General features: G+C 40.8%; 1 protein-coding gene across 4 annotated transcripts in view; it reads right to left on the minus strand.

The window, feature by feature from the left end:
- LOC120570319 (coiled-coil domain-containing protein 148-like) overlaps positions 1-17,513 on the minus strand; it is a 32,781-nt gene that overhangs the window by 9,093 nt on the left and 6,175 nt on the right. For all 4 annotated transcript variants that reach the window (XM_039818607.1, XM_039818609.1, XM_039818608.1 and 1 more), the window contains exons 5-10: positions 17,137-17,228; positions 16,867-17,018; positions 15,282-15,377; positions 14,916-15,097; positions 14,342-14,480; positions 7,660-7,866 (exon numbers count right to left, since the gene is read on the minus strand). In XM_039818607.1, coding sequence (XP_039674541.1) covers positions 7,660-7,866; positions 14,342-14,480; positions 14,916-15,097; positions 15,282-15,377; positions 16,867-17,018; positions 17,137-17,228 — 868 coding nt within the window. The remainder of the gene's footprint in view (positions 1-7,659; positions 7,867-14,341; positions 14,481-14,915; positions 15,098-15,281; positions 15,378-16,866; positions 17,019-17,136; positions 17,229-17,513) is intronic.

The following is a 17,513-nucleotide window of genomic DNA, read 5'->3' on the forward strand; positions in this document are numbered from 1 at the left end:
GAAAGAGTCATGAGTGCTACTAGGCATGCAGCCTGGACCCGGCCCATATCAGTTAATGCTTGCTGCATTTTGCACACAAGTATCCTTATCAGTTTGGGGAGAAGGAGTTAACTGCCGTCCTTGAGGGGGCAGAGGTGCCTGGCGTTTTACGATGGGAGAAGGAAGGGGGGCAAACTTGGTTCCAGCATTTACCAGCTGCTTCATCTGGTCAGTGAACTCCAACATGGGGATGGGGGATTTTAACATTAATATGAGTTCCCCCAGCCTGCCTATGGTCCCCAAGTGGCTTGAAATTGTGATTGATGTAAAGCGAGCCCTGGGTATCCTGCTCTGCCTTTGAGAAAATGAAAGCTCAGATGGGCCGATCTGGAATCTGCTCCTTATGAGGTCATAAGGGGAAAGGTTACCTCCCCTTTCTCTGCTTTGCCCGCCCAGAGAATGTGGCCCGCCCATGAGAGAGAGAGAGACATCATGGCTTGCAAACAAGCAAAGTGACAGTTGGTCAAGGCCACTTTGTTGCATATCAATCCCTGTCTTTCTTTCCTTCGCGCCCTCAGAAAATAAAATTAAAGAAGCTTTGTTTTTGCTTTGTTTTTACAATACAGAAAAATAAGCTCACATAATTAAACCATCCATCAAACTCCAGCCTGTCCCAGATAAGATGTTTGATGCTTGGAACCTTGAGAGATGGGGTCTGTAAAGCAAATCCTTTGAGACAGGCTGGGGCCCTATTTTAACGATCTGAAACGAAAGTATGAAACGCAAAACGCAAGTAGCTTTGTGGGCGGATCTCGGGGCTGTTGCTATTATACCGGCGGGATAAATGAGTCTTGCACCCGACGCAAATTTAAAATGGGTTGGTCTGAAGTAGCTAGGTGTGGTTTGGGCGTAACGTGAAAATAACCAATCAGAGCGTCATCTCACATTCCCTTTAAGAGCAGGCGTGCTTGTTCCATGGCGGCTTGCTATTATGACGGCGGATTTGCCTGGCGCACGCCAGCGGGAGCTGTCCGGGATGCGGCAAAGTAATAAATGCCCGTCTTGTCCGGGTGGCGATGTTGCTGCGGCCTCTCGGGCGCATCTCCTCAAGTCTGGAGAGGATTGCTGCAGCCATGGAACGCGGGCCTCCAAACGCACCACCTGCTCCTGTTGTGCCCCTTCCTCCTCCCCCCACTCCATCTCCGTCCACCCGCTCCACCAGGAGCACATCGCGCATTGTCACTCCCGGACCCTCAAATGTCCAATCCCGCCGTAGTTCAACATCACGTCTCCTTAAGTCCTCTAATATTTCCTCATTTATGTCATAAACACATCCATGATTCATGGAAATGTTGTGTAAAACACAACAAGCCACAAAGAATGCTGCGACTTTTTGAGGACTGTACTGTAAAGTGCCTCCTGACCTATCCAAACACCTGAAGCACATTTTCAGTAATATTTTTCTTTGTAATTATGTATGGTTTGCAAAAATGGGAACTGCTGCATCCGTGTAGATGAGGGAAGCAAGGTGTATGCGCGTTGTGCGCACGCTACATTATGGCCAAGCATGCGCCCCTAAAATAGCATATCTGAATAACGTGCCACTGACTTTAGACCAGGTTTTTCCTGGTCAGTGGCGGAATTGTTTTCTGAAACTGCAAAATAGCACCAGGGAACGTTTGCGCCTGAAGACGCCTCCTCTTTTTGCTGAACTGCCCCCAGGAGCGCAAATTCATTCCCTGATTTACCGACGTGTGTCTGTGGAGGGAAAAGTCCGCTGTGCGTCGGGTGCAAAATAGGAATGATACATGTGTCGGTGTACTAAAGTCAATTGCGCTGTGGGCAAGATAGGGCCCAAAGTCTCATAAAGTCTCATAAAGCAAAAGTTATACAGATGTGGCAGATTTTTTTCAACGTTTCATAATGCAAAAGTCTAAAGTTCAATTGCAGTGGTCACCTAAGGTCACAGAACAATCTGAAATGTATCTTTATAGCTTGTGAACACTGTAAGAGACACAGTGGCTGAATGTATTTTGTATGTCTTCCTTGTTTAGACAGAGCACAAAGAGAATAAAATTGTCATTATGTACAGTCTATGGTAATTTGTCAATGGAATCTCATTTTCTGTGAATTCAAAGGGAAAACAACATCCTTTTTTATGGCTGCACAAAAACGACTGCAGAGATGTCAGAATAACAAAAGAATGATAGCCTTTTTATCTGCATACTGCAGCCTGCTCAAAACCTTTGTTAATATAACTGTACAGTTATCGTAATGTCTTCTGTCTGTCTGTTCAGCCTTCATCATAATTTTCCATTGCAGGTCATTTAATGACAAATCTTAGCTATACTATAACAGATGAGGGAAACAAATTAGGTATGGACTTGTGCTTATCTTGAACCAATATCATCACTGTGAATTAGAGCAGAAAACTGGAGAAAATGAGTATTTATAAGAACTGCACCACTCCTCCATATGTGGCACCACTCTACTGTGTGACATTAATGGCACGTGAGATTTACTGAATCTTTAAAAGGGACAAGAACTAATGTCCATTAAGAGATGAGAAAAATGAAACTATGCAATTATCTTTGTATTTCCACAGCTGGCACAATAAGAATTTTCCTGAGGTCCATAACCGGAACATCACTTTGTGGAGGAAAATTATACATATTCGAGCAATTAACTCCTCAGAGTTGTCGCTTGAAACACAGTGTGGCCCACGCACTGTCTCAACTACCGAGACTCTACCGTGTCCTCTCGACCCCCAGAGGATGAAGAGTTGTACTTGTTAGTCACTAACACTTAGTGACAGGGGAGCTGCTAACACAGAGTGCCTAGAGAATACACTGATTCCTGCAGGAAGGGCACACAGATCACCCCGGCATACGTTCATCTGTAACAGTGCTGTGTATATTGCAAAGTACTGTGGAGAGCAGGAAATTAAAAATTTGATTTTGCAATAAAAGAAAGCCTCCCGTCTTATGAAAATCTTTCTTCTTTCCCTTGTTGTGTCGCTTATCCTATTGGGCTGCTCATCCCTTTTCCACCTGAGCACGTTGCAATAATCTGTCATCCCTCCAGGCTTTATTTACTAATGTGGAGAACACAATCGCTCAGCAAAGATGCCTGGGAGTGAGATGTAAGTGGGAGGCAAAATGAAAGCAAGGACAGTATAAAAGGCTTGAATGAACAGTAACACTAAGAACAATGCCAGCTACTTACAGCAGCCAGAACACTACAGAACAAACAGCTGATGATTCGAGAAGAAGAGTCTGTCTGTCAGTGATAAATTAGAATGAATATCCCATGCATTAAAACTAGTTATCTAATCATCCATTTCATTTTACTTTTTACAATACACACTTTCTACAATTATAATTCATAGCTCACATCTGGAGCTCATTTTGAAACTGAATTTTGCTCAGTAATGTCATCTGTGGCCAGACACATAAATCCAGCCAGCCATCTTTGCATGGCCATCTGTGTTTCTCTGGAAGAAGCTGTGGTCTGTGTGACAGCCTTGCCCTTTCCAAAACAGAAGGGTACAAGCTCACTCTGAAATCAATTACCCTAGATTTCCTCCCAATGTCCCTCAGAAGAGAGCTGGCAGCACACAGCCTTGCTCCCTATCACGAGGTCAGAACCAGACCAACACTGACCAAAAATCGTCCAAAACATGCTTTCGTCTGAACCCATGGAGGCACAGAGAAGAGGAGATGTGGAGGATTATTTGCATAATCACAGCTAGAAAATATAACAAGTAAGCAATTTACTACCTTAGCCAACAAGTACCATCACAGCAGGCCTTTAGCTTCTTAATCTGTTTCAAAAATGCTGTTGCTTAAACCAGTTAACATTGGTAGAAGCTGTTGCAAGAGGGTCTCTCTAAGATTAGTTTATTTAGGACCATATTCTAGACCAGTGGTTCCAAACCTTTTTTGTCTATCATACCCCCACAGCCCCATCACATCAACTCAAGTGCCCCTTCACTGGCACCAATTAAATAGATCATGAATGAATTCAGAATGAATTCAATGTTAAAACTATCAGTTATATAAAAGTCGATAGCCTATGGTTACTTTATTTTCTTTATATAACCAAACTACAACATTATTAAGCTAATTGGACTGTTTATTTATTACTTTTAGCTAACTATTTAACTGTTTATCCATTAGGCTACTTTTAGCCAACTATTTTTGAAACATTTAAACATTACTTATAGCTAACTATGCAACTGTTTATCCATTACTTTTATCTAACTATTTCAAACGCTTAACATTAAGTCATACATTACTTCTATGGCTAACTATTTATATAACTAGTTGATTTTAATGGTTTATTAATTACTTTTATTTACCTATATGCATTGTTTATCCATCTATTTACCGATCACTACTCATTACGTTTAGCTAACTATTTCAAGTGTTTATCCATTACTTTAGCTACCTAGTTAATTTGAACTGTTGATTCATTCATTTTACTATATAATTATATAAATCTTTATCCATACTTAGCTATTACTATTTAGCTACTACCGGTAATTACTTTTAGCAAACAATTTGAATTGTTTAACTATTTTATCTTTTTATCCAATAATTTTAGCTGCCAAATCATTCCTCATTCATATCCATTTACTCATTATACTGTAGCTATCTATTTCAACGGTTTATCCATTACTTTTAGCTATCTCAAATGTATACGCTTACTATTTCTACATCTCTGCTCACTTGCTAACTGGTTATCCCAAACTCTTAATTACAACAGGTGATGTTACAACTGACTCAAGTGGGCAGCTTACTGAGCCACACCAAAATCACACCAATTGGTAATCCTATTTGGCTGTTTATTTTCCTCCCTAGCACAAATATGAGGATGTATTTTTCAATAAAATCACACTCCATTTTTTTTGTTGAGTTGAGTTAAGTTAATTAGTTGAGCTTTCTAAGTAACCCCTGCAACTGCAGAAATGCCCCATGGAATACAAAATACACCATGCAAAAAAAAGTTAAACAACTGAGGATAAACTGCTCTTAAATGAAGGCTCATGATGGTGACCATAAAATATAAATGTTGATACATTTAGAGGTGGCCTGCCAGCTGTATTGCACCAGCCTTTTACGAACACATAGTAAAATAGGAATGAAATTTAGAGTAGAGATGTGAATGACTCACAGAGTTGGGAGAGCTGCTTGGGTCAGAGGTAGAAGCTGCAGAAAACAAAGCGTTAAAGAAGCAGATGCAACGGAGGAGAATCCATCTTGTCTCACCACTGTGTCGCTGTGCTGGGATGATAAAGGCAGTGGGAAGAAAGATTGGATGCAAACAGGCGTCCATCTGAGCCTCCACACAAACTCAAATATGTGCACATGCACTGCATAAACAAAAATCCTGGATGTGGAAAAGTCATGGGAATGAAAATGCCTGGTTGAGTTTATTTTTCATATTGCTTCAGAGACCCATAAAAACTAAACTCAGAAATGTGTTTGTTATAGTCTGAGGTGTGTAGTTTATGTTCTGCTGCAGATTTACCATACTGAAAGTCAAAGGCCATTGTTGTTCAAATAATACAGTAAAAATGAGCTTGAATGTACATGCTGCTGTCTTGAATAACATATTACACCATTTTAAAAACCTGTGATGCCTTTTCTCCCCAACACATCTTTATTATGCCACTCGTTGCAGCTGTATAACTCGATTTTGACAGAACTGAATGAGAAGTGATCACTGCCCTTGAATTTGCTTCTTCACTTTCACATTAAATGACAGAGTACAGCGAAGGTGAAAACAGTCCATTCAAATGTAACAATCAGTTGCATAATAAAAGCAAGTTAGAAAAAACTATCGGTCCAGCATGATGAATTATGTTATTCAAAGTGAAAGAATCTGCAAGCTGTTGATTATTAGAAAGTGTCAGAGCATTTGAATTCCAAGAGTTATAACCTGCAGCAGCAAGTTAAAGTAGACTTTCACTGTGGAAAACACACTACATTTTAGGATTTTCATAGTTACTTATGGCAACATGGAAATTATATATTAATATCATATTTTAAGACAGGGGTAACTGGCCAAGCTGTTCTCTCCTTGTGAAACCGTTTGAATATTCAAGAGAAAAAAAACTCAATACATTTTAACTATATACACTCCAAAGCCAAGCAACATGCCCTTCACTCTCTTCTCCCTTGTGCCAAGCATACAGCTCGGCATGTTTAGTAATGCCACTTGAGATTGCACATACTTGAGTACGGCACATGTCTCCTTGAAGATGAGGCAGGAGCATTCATATGAAAAATAATAAAATCAATTGTCATCTTCTTTTGAAACTGTCGTCCAATCCAACCTTTGTTTTAGGTTTAAAGAGAGATTTTGGTGCCAGGCATCAGGTATGCTGTGGTAAATCAGAGTGCTGTTGGTCCTATCTTAAGTGTTTGTGTTTACAAGTTGCACAGTAAGGCGCAGCTTGTGAAAAAAAAAGACAATTTTGTAGGCTTGCTATAAAATTAAATGATAACAATAGATTAAGACAGGGTGGAAATCTAAATGAGGGAAAAATTTACTGTAAGTGTGACACAGATGTGGAAAATCAACTATTGCACAAGACAAGACGGTACAGGGAGGGGAGTGACCCCAATGACTGGCATGTTGTGTTCCTATGTCTAAACATGGGGACCTCAGAGAATTCGGCTTGTTGGTTTGTTAGTTCACAACATACCCGACTTGACCTGCCATGAATGGTCTTCCCATACAGTGGAATATGACTAAATCAGGGCACCTTTGAAGTTGAAAAAACATTTAAAAGAGAGGGGTTAGTAATTAATGCAAAGGGGGTGAGCACATGTAAAATCCACAGATCTCAAAGAAGCAAGCATAGGACCTTGTTCCTACAAACAGTGCAAAAAACTAAACCATTGTGCTTCCCCCTGTTTGGTGATATGTCCTAGACTCATTGGTGATGGCCCACAAAAACCATACCTCAGTATTTTAGTGACTTGTTATCTTGTCATCTAATCAGACACAGGACATCAGCACTATTTTTTTTTAACAGGCAGGCAAAGCAAATAATACAAATTTCCAGCACTGAATCAACAAAACATGGATTTGTTCACATGAGTAACTTGTTTGTTGCGTGAATGTGATCTAGTACCCCTCAGAGATAGCAACATCATGTTTGCAAGACCATCCTTATTAGCTTGTTTGCATTCACAGCCCATCCCAAGTGGCAGCTAAAGTGAGAGATGCTGTCAAGCAGCCTGGTGTAATATGCAGTCTCGTCAGCAGATATACTGTACACAAGAAGGCAGTCAGACACTACTGTCTGTCTGTTCCCTCACAACTACCACATCTACACATGTGATAGCTGGAAAATGATAGAGGAAAGAATATAGATGGATGTTAAATATATTCTAGAAACCAGCTGAGTTATGTCCACTCCAACAGTAGATGTGAGTGAGTGTGTCTTATAAATAAGAATGGCAGAAAAATAGACCAAAGACAGCTCATACTGGGTAAGCTGCAGAAGTATACTATTACAGTTATACATCAACATGCTGCAGGGATTACAAATGGGTTGCAGGCACAAAACTGTAAAATAATAACTAACATAAAAAGCGCTGTCTAATAAAGTTGGAAATGTTCCTGAAATGTGACAGCTCCTGGTATTAAAGTATACCAGACACTAACCTTCTCTCTGAGATCCGAGCAGATGTCCTGCTGGTGCTGGCGGCCTCTGTGGAGCTCCAGCTCCTCCTGGTGGGCATTTCTCGCCTCCTGCAGGGTGACCAGGGCTCTGGCCAGCAGCTCTTCCTGGTCCCGCTGACACTGCTGGGTCACCACTCCTAGCTGTGCCTGGGTGAAGCCCTGCCAGTCCCACACACGTTCATGCTCTATCTGGAAAAACAACATGCACGGAGAAGGAAGTGTTACTCAAAGGAATTACTGAATGTCTTAGTTGGACAAGTGTATTTGTTATTCTTATAAGCACTGACAACCATCACCTATGACAAAAATTGAAAGATGAATATGAAGGAAACGTCATCCAAGATCTAATTACTGCGGCCCAAAGGGCAACACTGCTGCATTATACATAGTTGTGCAAAATTGATCACACACAAACAGAAATCCACAAACACCCTTACATGTTATACTGTCCATAATAATGGCAGCAGGACCATAGGAAAAACTCTGTGTCAGATCTGGCTCTGCTGGTGTATAAAATGCTCCCTCTCTCCTGGCTGTGAAACGTCCTGAAGGAAAACGGTTCCTTTCTGTGTGAGGGCTGCTTGTAGCTATTCATCATTGTGTCAGCACTCACAGAGGCTGCATCACTTGGCTGCTTCATTGGAACAGAGGGAATGATATTCATCTATGGACTAATAGCGGCTTACTGACGGTGGGAAGGCATTAGATGGCTGACTGGTTTTATTGAAAATGAGTGAGCTGACAGACCTGCCAACGGAACAGAAGTGCCAGAGGCATTCAAGCAAATCCTGTTTATTAATGCGCAACTTTAGAACTTAAGGAAGATCTGCCCTTAGTTCTTAACTTTTTATGGTCCTCTACTTCACTACCCTTGCCTTCCTTGTGTTGTTGTGAGTGAGCATGAACACAGTATGTGTAAGCGTACATGCTTGCAACGTGTGTTCACACATGCACTTTAGCCCAAAAAATCTGATACAGTATGTATGTGTAACCATCCACTGCACTGTGTCTGCAGTGCACACTTAAAGTGGCACAACATTTAGTTTTGCTGCCGCATCCACATTCCCTCTGCAGAGTGCTGTCTCCTTGAGGACTCAGTCACACAAAGAAGGACATAAACCTGGCTGCCCAGATACACTCAGAAAATGGAAGTATGAATTATTTCCACTATAGCCATAGAAACATTATGAGGGCATTACTATGAAATAGCCTCTTATTTTTTATGAGAACATCAAAGAGTAAATCATAATAGACAACAAAGAGCCCCATCCAGCAGAGGGAGATGTCCTCTCTAAGCTAGCTGGAGTACCAGCATCTGATATTGATACTGAGAGACAAGTTCAACTTAAGGTCAGCAAAAGGAACACAGAAACTATGTCCACATACTTCTACATACAGTATAAAGAGTCTTTTGGCTGAGATATGTTGGAGTTGGATGCAGTAGCAGGTCAGAAAAACTGCCGTAAGAACGTATTTTGTTCAATTGATTAAAGGGGTGATAGAATGCAAAACTGATTTTACCTTGTCATAGTTGAATAATGACAGTTTAGTGGGTAACTAAGACATGCATAGAACCTCTAAATCCCATTGACACCTCTTTTCTCTGCAAATCTCACTATTTGAAACTGCCTCTGAAAACGGGCGAATCTCAACAAGCCCCATAGTTGACGTCAACTATTGCGGCTCCTCCTCATTTGGCTCTAGTCTGTGTTTGTCACGCCCCAACATTTGCATAGGCTACACAACTGACCTGAGATCAGTTAGTCTTCTGAATCTAGGCCGTGCAGATCTCAGAAATTGTATACATTGTTCATATGCTATTTTACCATTAAATTCACAGAAATCAACTATGTAGAGGTGAAATATGGGCCGTTTTACGAAAATTGATGTCTAATTGCAAATTTTGTCCGACTGTGTGTCGGATGGATGGAGCTCTATCAATGAGAGCTAGCTAGCCTCCTCTTAGAATTCCTCTGGAATTCACAAAAATTCATTAACTTGAAATCGGACACCGTTGTTAGCTTAATAAAACATTTAGTTAGATGTTGTGTAAGTGGCGTGACGAAATTCAAACTGTAAATATACTCGAATTACGAACAAAAATGAAGCTAACTAGCCGCAATCTGTACACATAGGATTGAAGGGACAGTTGCAGCTAACGAAACCCTTATAACTCACAAATATTCATTAACTTGAAATCGGACACCGTTGTTAGCTTTATAAAACATTTAGTTAGATGTTGTGTAAGTGGCGTGACGAAATTCAAACTGTAAATATACTTGAATTACGACCAAAAATGAAGCTAACTAGCCGCAATCTGTACACATAGGATTGAAGGGACAGTTGCAGCTAACGAAACCCTTATAGCTCACAAATATTCATTAACTTGAAATCGGACACCGTTGTTAGCTTTATAAAACATTTAGTTAGATGTTGTGTAAGTGGCGTGACGAAATTCAAACTGTAAATATACTCGAATTACGACCAAAAATGAAGCTAACTAGCCGCAATCTGTACACATAAGATTGAAGGGACAGTCGCAGCTAACGCAAACCCTTACAGCTCAAAAATATTCATTAACTTGGCATCGGACACCGTTGTTAGCTTTATAAAACATTTAGTTCGATGTTGTATAAGTGCGTGACGAAATTCAAACTGTAAATATACTCGAATTATGACCGAAAATGAAGCTAACTAGCCGCAATCTGTACACATAGGATTGAAGGGACAGTTGCAGCTAACGAAACCCTTACAGCTTACAAATATTCATTAACTTGAAATCGGACACCGTTGTTAGCTTAATAAAACATTTAGTTCGATGTTGTATAAGTGGCGTGACGAAATTCAAACTGTAAATATACTCGAATTACGACCAAAAATGAAGCTAACTAGCCGCAATCTGTACACATAGGATTGAAGGGACAGTTGCAGCTAACGAAACCCTTATAGCTCACAAATATTCATTAACTTGAAATCGGACACCGTTGTTAGCTTTATAAAACATTTAGTTAGATGTTGTGTAAGTGGCGTGACGAAATTCAAACTGTAAATATACTCGAATTACGACCAAAAATGAAGCTAACTAGCCGCAATCTGTACACATAAGATTGAAGGGACAGTCGCAGCTAACGAAACCCTTACAGCTCAAAAATATTCATTAACTTGGCATCGGACACCGTTGTTAGCTTTATAAAACATTTAGTTCGATGTTGTATAAGTGGCGTGACGAAATTCAAACTGTAAATATACTCGAATTATGACCGAAAATGAAGCTAACTAGCCGCAATCTGTACACATAGGATTGAAGGGACAGTTGCAGCTAACGAAACCCTTACAGCTTACAAATATTCATTAACTTGAAATCGGACACCGTTGTTAGCTTAATAAAACATTTAGTTCGATGTTGTATAAGTGGCGTGACGAAATTCAAACTGTAAATATACTCGAATTACGACCAAAAATGAAGCTAACTAGCCGCAATCTGTACACATAGGATTGAAGGGACAGTTGCAGCTAACGAAACCCTTATAGCTCACAAATATTCATTAACTTGAAATCGGACACCGTTGTTAGCTTTATAAAACATTTAGTTAGATGTTGTGTAAGTGGCGTGACGAAATTCAAACTGTAAATATACTCGAATTACGACCAAAAATGAAGCTAACTAGCCGCAATCTGTACACATAAGATTGAAGGGACAGTCACAGCTAACGAAACCCTTACAGCTCAAAAATATTCATTAACTTGGCATCGGACACCGTTGTTAGCTTTATAAAACATTTAGTTCGATGTTGTATAAGTGGCGTGACGAAATTCAAACTGTAAATATACTCGAATTACGACCAAAAATGAAGCTAACTAGCCGCAATCTGTACACATAGGATTGAAGGGACAGTTGCAGCTAACAAAACCCTTACAGCTCACAAATATTCATTAACTTGAAATCCGACACCATTTTTAGCTTTATAAAACATTTAGGTATATATTGTATAGCTAAGTGGCGTGACATGTGTGTAACATGTGGTAAGAGAATGCTGGTGTAACAAGCTTGCTGACCGCGCTCTCACACACGGGCCATTTAGCTAGCAGGAAGAGAGGAGATGCAAGCCCTGGAGCTCTGTCAGGGCAGCGGCGTTTGGTAGCTAGTCCATTAGCCCAAACGGTGACTTTGCGCGGGTATGAGGTGCTGTGGGCTGCAGCAGCCGTGCCGGAGCTCAATCGAGTTCACAGCAGGCCGGGGTCTGTGGAGGAAGGCAGGCCGGGCGGCGAGGCAGCAACACAGGCAGCTGAACTCCGACACACAGTTTTACCAAATTTGCAATTAGCCATCCATTTTCGTAAAACGGCCCATATTTGAGCTTTATATAGTTGATTTCTCGCATAAAAAAGTTTCAGAAGTGAATTTGGTAAGGAAACATTGCAGTGTCTGGAATATGAGATTCTGTTGCGTTTCTAATGTGTGTGTATTGGGGATTCGCTCAACCAATCAGCACGCGACCTCTAATGCATGTGTATGGCGATTCGCTCAACCAATCAGCGCGCGTCTCCACGTGTGTGTACGGGGCTAAGGCTCAACCAAGCAGCGCGCAGCTCATCTAAATATTCATGACCATACCATATTTGGAAGAAAAGCTCTTGTTACAAATAGGGCCAAAACACAGGGCTGCATAAGGGCCAATAAAATATCAACCAGGCCATTTTCAGCCCAACTAATGTTACATAACCCATTAGGAGACCATAAGGAACAGTGTGAAATACCCTATATAATCATTCTATCACCCCTTTAAGAGAGAAAAGTAAGTAAATGTCACAAATGTGACTCTCTAAACCCCCTGCTTCTGCTCAATTTTCCTTTGAATATTTCTCTGCCAGATCAAAAAAAAGAAACTGAAATGATAATCTCACAAAAACCATATCAAGCATAAAGTAAAACTCCTAAAAAATCTCTCAAACTATTCTTCTCAATCTTACCTGCCAAAATGGGAGACTGTTCAAAACAGCAGATACTGCAAGCAATTGAAGAGAATATGGGAGCTGATTTATCACAAAGGCTCTTACATTGTTAAACTGCACAAACCCTTTAACTGTGGTAATATGTCACACCTGCTGTAAAACAGAGCTGCTCTATCTTGCATTAGAATTTAAAGAAGACGAAAGAAGCAACGGAAAATAATGCTATCATCCTGAAATGATTGCACACAGATAGAACTAAATGGCAGGTAAGCGAAATATTAATGCTCAAACTGGAGCAGCCTTCAACACTGAGGTAAAAAAAACAACATAATAAAAGCTTAGCGCTAGGACTCTGTTGTAACAATGTAATTAAAGTGCTAACTATAGAATTTCCAATCGACCCATATGTCTGCAAGAGCAATGGGAATTATTTTTCCCACAACAAATACAAGGGAAATATCTGCCCACTGCTGCCTAAAAGACAGGATTCTTTTTTCAAATGGAGCCAAACATGTACAGCCTCAACTAGCTTCAACTGGGAGACCATCCTCTGGACTTACTAAAGATTCTAATCAATGTCATACATGTTCACCTAAGATACAGAAAATGCCAAGAAAGCCTTTAACACTGACATCAGAATAGCATATTTATGCACTTAATCAGTGGGGTTTCAGCAATTCAATCTGATTACCCAGTGCACACAAGCCAGCTTAATTATGACTAATAGCTGAATTAGGTGGAGTTAGCACCACAGCAACTCTGAGTCTGTTGAGAAAGATTGTTGAGAAACACATCTCTTCTTCTTGCAGTCCCCCCACCCCCCACCAACCCACCCAAAAAAAGAAAAGAAAAGAAAAGACTGAACGATTACAGCTAAATGCAGCACCCAGCTGGAACTGATATGAGGACAGGTCTGAAGGGAGGAGAGTGCGGCTGGCGGCTGGCGGTTGTCATGGTGATGCTTGACAGTGGCGCGAGCGAGTTGGCTACAGTGGGTGACATGGCACATCCTGCAGCGTGCTGAGCGGCTTATTGTCCAGGCTTATATGTGTGTCTCTCTGCTCAGTTCAGGCTACTGAGCTACATTGCTCAGGAAGCCTGGGACTCACACTGCATGGATGCTTCACACTGGGGAAGGGACTTACATTTTTAGATGGGTGTGAGTAGAAGTGCATCAATATAGAGTATGTATGTGTCCATCAAAGCGGGCGTGTGTGTGTGTGGATATAACTTTAACACCCAGTAACATGGCGTGGGGTAAACTTTCGATTCCCTTTTATAAAGTAGTGCTTCACAAAGTGCCTTTTTTATTCAGACTCTTCGGTTTATTTAAAACACTTGTTGTGTTATTATATGGCACCTGAAAAGGATCTCTCTCTGATTTGTTGTAAGAGAGTGAGGTAACCATACCGCGGTAAAATAAGAAACAGAAAGAATTTAAAAAAGGGTAAGACAAAAAGCTGAGGCATCGTGTGTGTGTGTGTGTGTGTGTGTGTGTGTGTGTGTGTGTGTGTGTGTGTGTGTGTGTGTGTTCAGGTGGCTGGAGTGTGAATGCATTGTACACAGCACTGCATGTACAATGTTCAAGGCCAAGACAGACCAGTGTGTGCATGCATGTGTATTTTACTGTACATGCATCGGATCTTCTCTATTTTAATATGCAACTAAATCAATTTTCTTTTTCTTCATCAGGTTTTGCCAAAGTACTGACCAGCTCTTGTCTAGTTGTTTCAGGGAAGAGTCTTTGCAGCATGTCCATGCAGAGTGCTCTATGGTTGGGTATGTCATGAGTGTACTGAGACAAAGTGAACTGGAAGCATTGGTGGTCATCTGCACACCAGCCACAGAACCTGAAACAGATATATTATCATAAAGGAAAATAAATAATACTATGACACTATGTTCATCTTCATTTGTTTCACTTCATTTCGAAAGCGTACATATTAATAAATTGCATCCTACTTATAGAAGCAAACAGTGTGATATAGCGGCCATATGGAAAATTGGGAGACATTGATATAATCAACCTCCTGGTGAGAAAGACTTGTCTTTTTGTGCTTCTTTCATCTTGATCTGCCCAGCTACACTTGAGCTCTGCCTATACCTGTATTCATCTTTAAAAGCCTGATACTATCAAGGCTGAGCAAGATATTGAAGAGAGTGTCGCCATAGACATATTCCATATTAGCTGCAAAATCGCTAGAATTTTCTCATTCAATCAATATGTAAGCACTTAGAATTATAAAAAGAAGCAAAGCTTAATTTTCAGTTGTCCTTAGGCCTACCTGTCGGTTCTCTGCAGTTGATCTTGCAGACTTTGCAGTCTGCTTTGGGACCATTCTGACAGGGAGTGGAAGGCCTGGATCAGGGAGGCCTTCAGCTCTGGGTAAGGGCAGTCTGAATCCAAAACCTCCTCTGGAATGTATTCTACGTTTACCAGATTATCTGAAGTACTCATAAGATATTTCTGCGGAGGACAATATGACCATCTTTGAGATATACTGTATATTGAACTGTTTAGACGATGATGAATAATTTGCTTTGGAGACACATTGTAGCGGTAACTTCTTCATTTCAAGTGTAAGCTATAATACAGACTGGAAATTGGTGATTTGCTGAAGGAGATCTAGGACCAGCAGTGAGAAACTTACCTCTAAGCCAAGGCCAATGATCTCCTCCTCCAAGGCCAGGTACTCTGCATGAAGTTTTGCAGTTATGTCATCTTGCTGGTCCTTCACAAAGTTTATCTGGTGATTCAAGAATAACAAAAACATATACTTCTTCTTTCCTATCATTAAGCTACGTATGCTTAAATAAACAGTGCAAGTTGAACTGAGCCCCCCCCCCGTTCTCACAGACGTTTAGATTCAGAAACATTTATTATCAGAATGATTCCGTAATAGCAAGTAATCAGTAACTGCTTATTTCCCAAGATGAAAATATTGAGATGGATGGGTGGATGGATGGATGTATAGATAGTGTATGGTGTCAGAATAATTCACAATCTTTAACACCCAGTAACATGGCGTGGGGTAAATTTTCCTTTTATAAAGTAGTGCTTAAAGGAATACGCCACAGTTTGTTGAAATAGGGCTTATCACGGTTTCCCCTAGCTATAGATAGGTGGGCCAATGCATTTTTTGTCTCAGTGCAAGTAATTAGGTTGTTTTTTTGTCTTTTGTTGGCTCACTTTTACTCACAACATGCTAACCGGCAACATAGGATTCCATTCACTACGCTAAACTAACTAGCGGTGGTGCTGCCAGTGTTGCACCGGACCAAAACAATGCATGCACAAAAAATGCATTGGCCCACCTATCTACAGCTAGGGAAGACTGTGATAAGCCCTATTTCAACAAACGGTGGCATATATATCCCTTTAACAAAGTGCCTTTTTTATTCAGACTCGGGATGGAAGTGTTATTATATGGCACCTGAAAAGGATCCCTCTCTGATTTGTTGTAAATCAGAGAGTGAAGTAACCATACCGTGGTAAAATAAGAAACTGAGGCATCGTGTGTGTGTGTGTGTGTGTGTGTGTGTGTGTGTGTGTGTGTGTGTGTGTGTGTGTGTGTGTGTGTGTGTGTGTGTGTGTGTGTGTGTGTGTGTGTGTGTGTGTGTGTGTGTGTGAGTGGGGGATTGTCCTATTGTGCCCATGCAATCAGGTAGGGGCTGTGGGCCAGCAAGAGTAGAGTGGGTCATGGGAAAGAAACAAGCATGAGTGAGCTACACAGAGGAGACAAAATGGCTGGCAGACAGTTCATTCCAAGTATAGTCTGTCTTTAAAGACCCCTGCTTACTCCTTAATCTCGCCATTCGTCTCTAGAGCTTCAAAAAAGCCTCTGAGAGTCAAAGGCAGACTTGGTGACTTAGGGACTGTGTGGATATCTAACAAACAAGAGATTCATGGACAGTGAATACAACTCTGTTTGCAAGCTGAGATCATTGTGTGAACAAACAGGAGAGTTTAAACTTCTGTTGGATGTGCAGGACAGACTGTTTTGGTACCTGCAGAGAGTGAGCGCAGCCAAGATTCATCGTTGAGGGCTTTGAGTGTACTAACGGGATAAAATACTCCACATGAGCTGTAAAAGCAAGTATTCTCAAAAGCTGAACCATTTTATTTTTTTGAACCAGGCGCAACAATTTCTGCTAGCTTTCTACAAATAGAGCTCTTTTTTATCAAAGTCACTGTAGACATTCCAGGCATGTCTTTATTTGAGATCACACAGATACCTGTTCTATTACTTGTTCCCAGTTTGATCGATGGGCAGTGGGCTGCTGGTGTTGTACTTCACTCAGTCTGAAGCACAGGTCATCCTTGAGCTGATGAACAGGCTCCACCGTCGCTATCCTGAATGCCTCCCGCTCCCTCTTTAGGAGCAGCCCTATACCCCAAAACAGACATACAAGGAGGACACATATTGGTATAATACTTTTAAACAGCAGAGACTGATGGAGATACAGTCACTAATACTTTATTTAAAAATGGTTAGTCTTGTTTACCATATTCTTGAAGTGAGAAGATGGCAGTATCTGTTCTACCATTTGGTCTGATCTGCTCTAGAAAATCATGGATCTCGTTCTCAGCCTTCTCCCTGTTTCACGAGAGAACGAGAAAGCTGTGTTAAATACCACCACATTAGTTATTTTAGCCAACAATTAACATTAACATTATTCAACATTACATAACTTGCAAAGCCAACAAGATAATGCCATTTGGTTTAAAAGTTTGCTGGGGAAAAAAGGGACAAAAGACAAAAAAATCTTTTAATTCTGGGGCACATCCATACCTAATGTTAGCTAGGAATATTGCTAAGCTAACATTAGCTACCAAGATGTTATTTCTCCTGAGCAGCAAATTAGCCTACAATACCTACTAT

This window comes from Perca fluviatilis, chromosome 12, assembly GCF_010015445.1.
Source record: "Perca fluviatilis chromosome 12, GENO_Pfluv_1.0, whole genome shotgun sequence".
Lineage (NCBI taxonomy): Eukaryota > Metazoa > Chordata > Actinopteri > Perciformes > Percidae > Perca > Perca fluviatilis.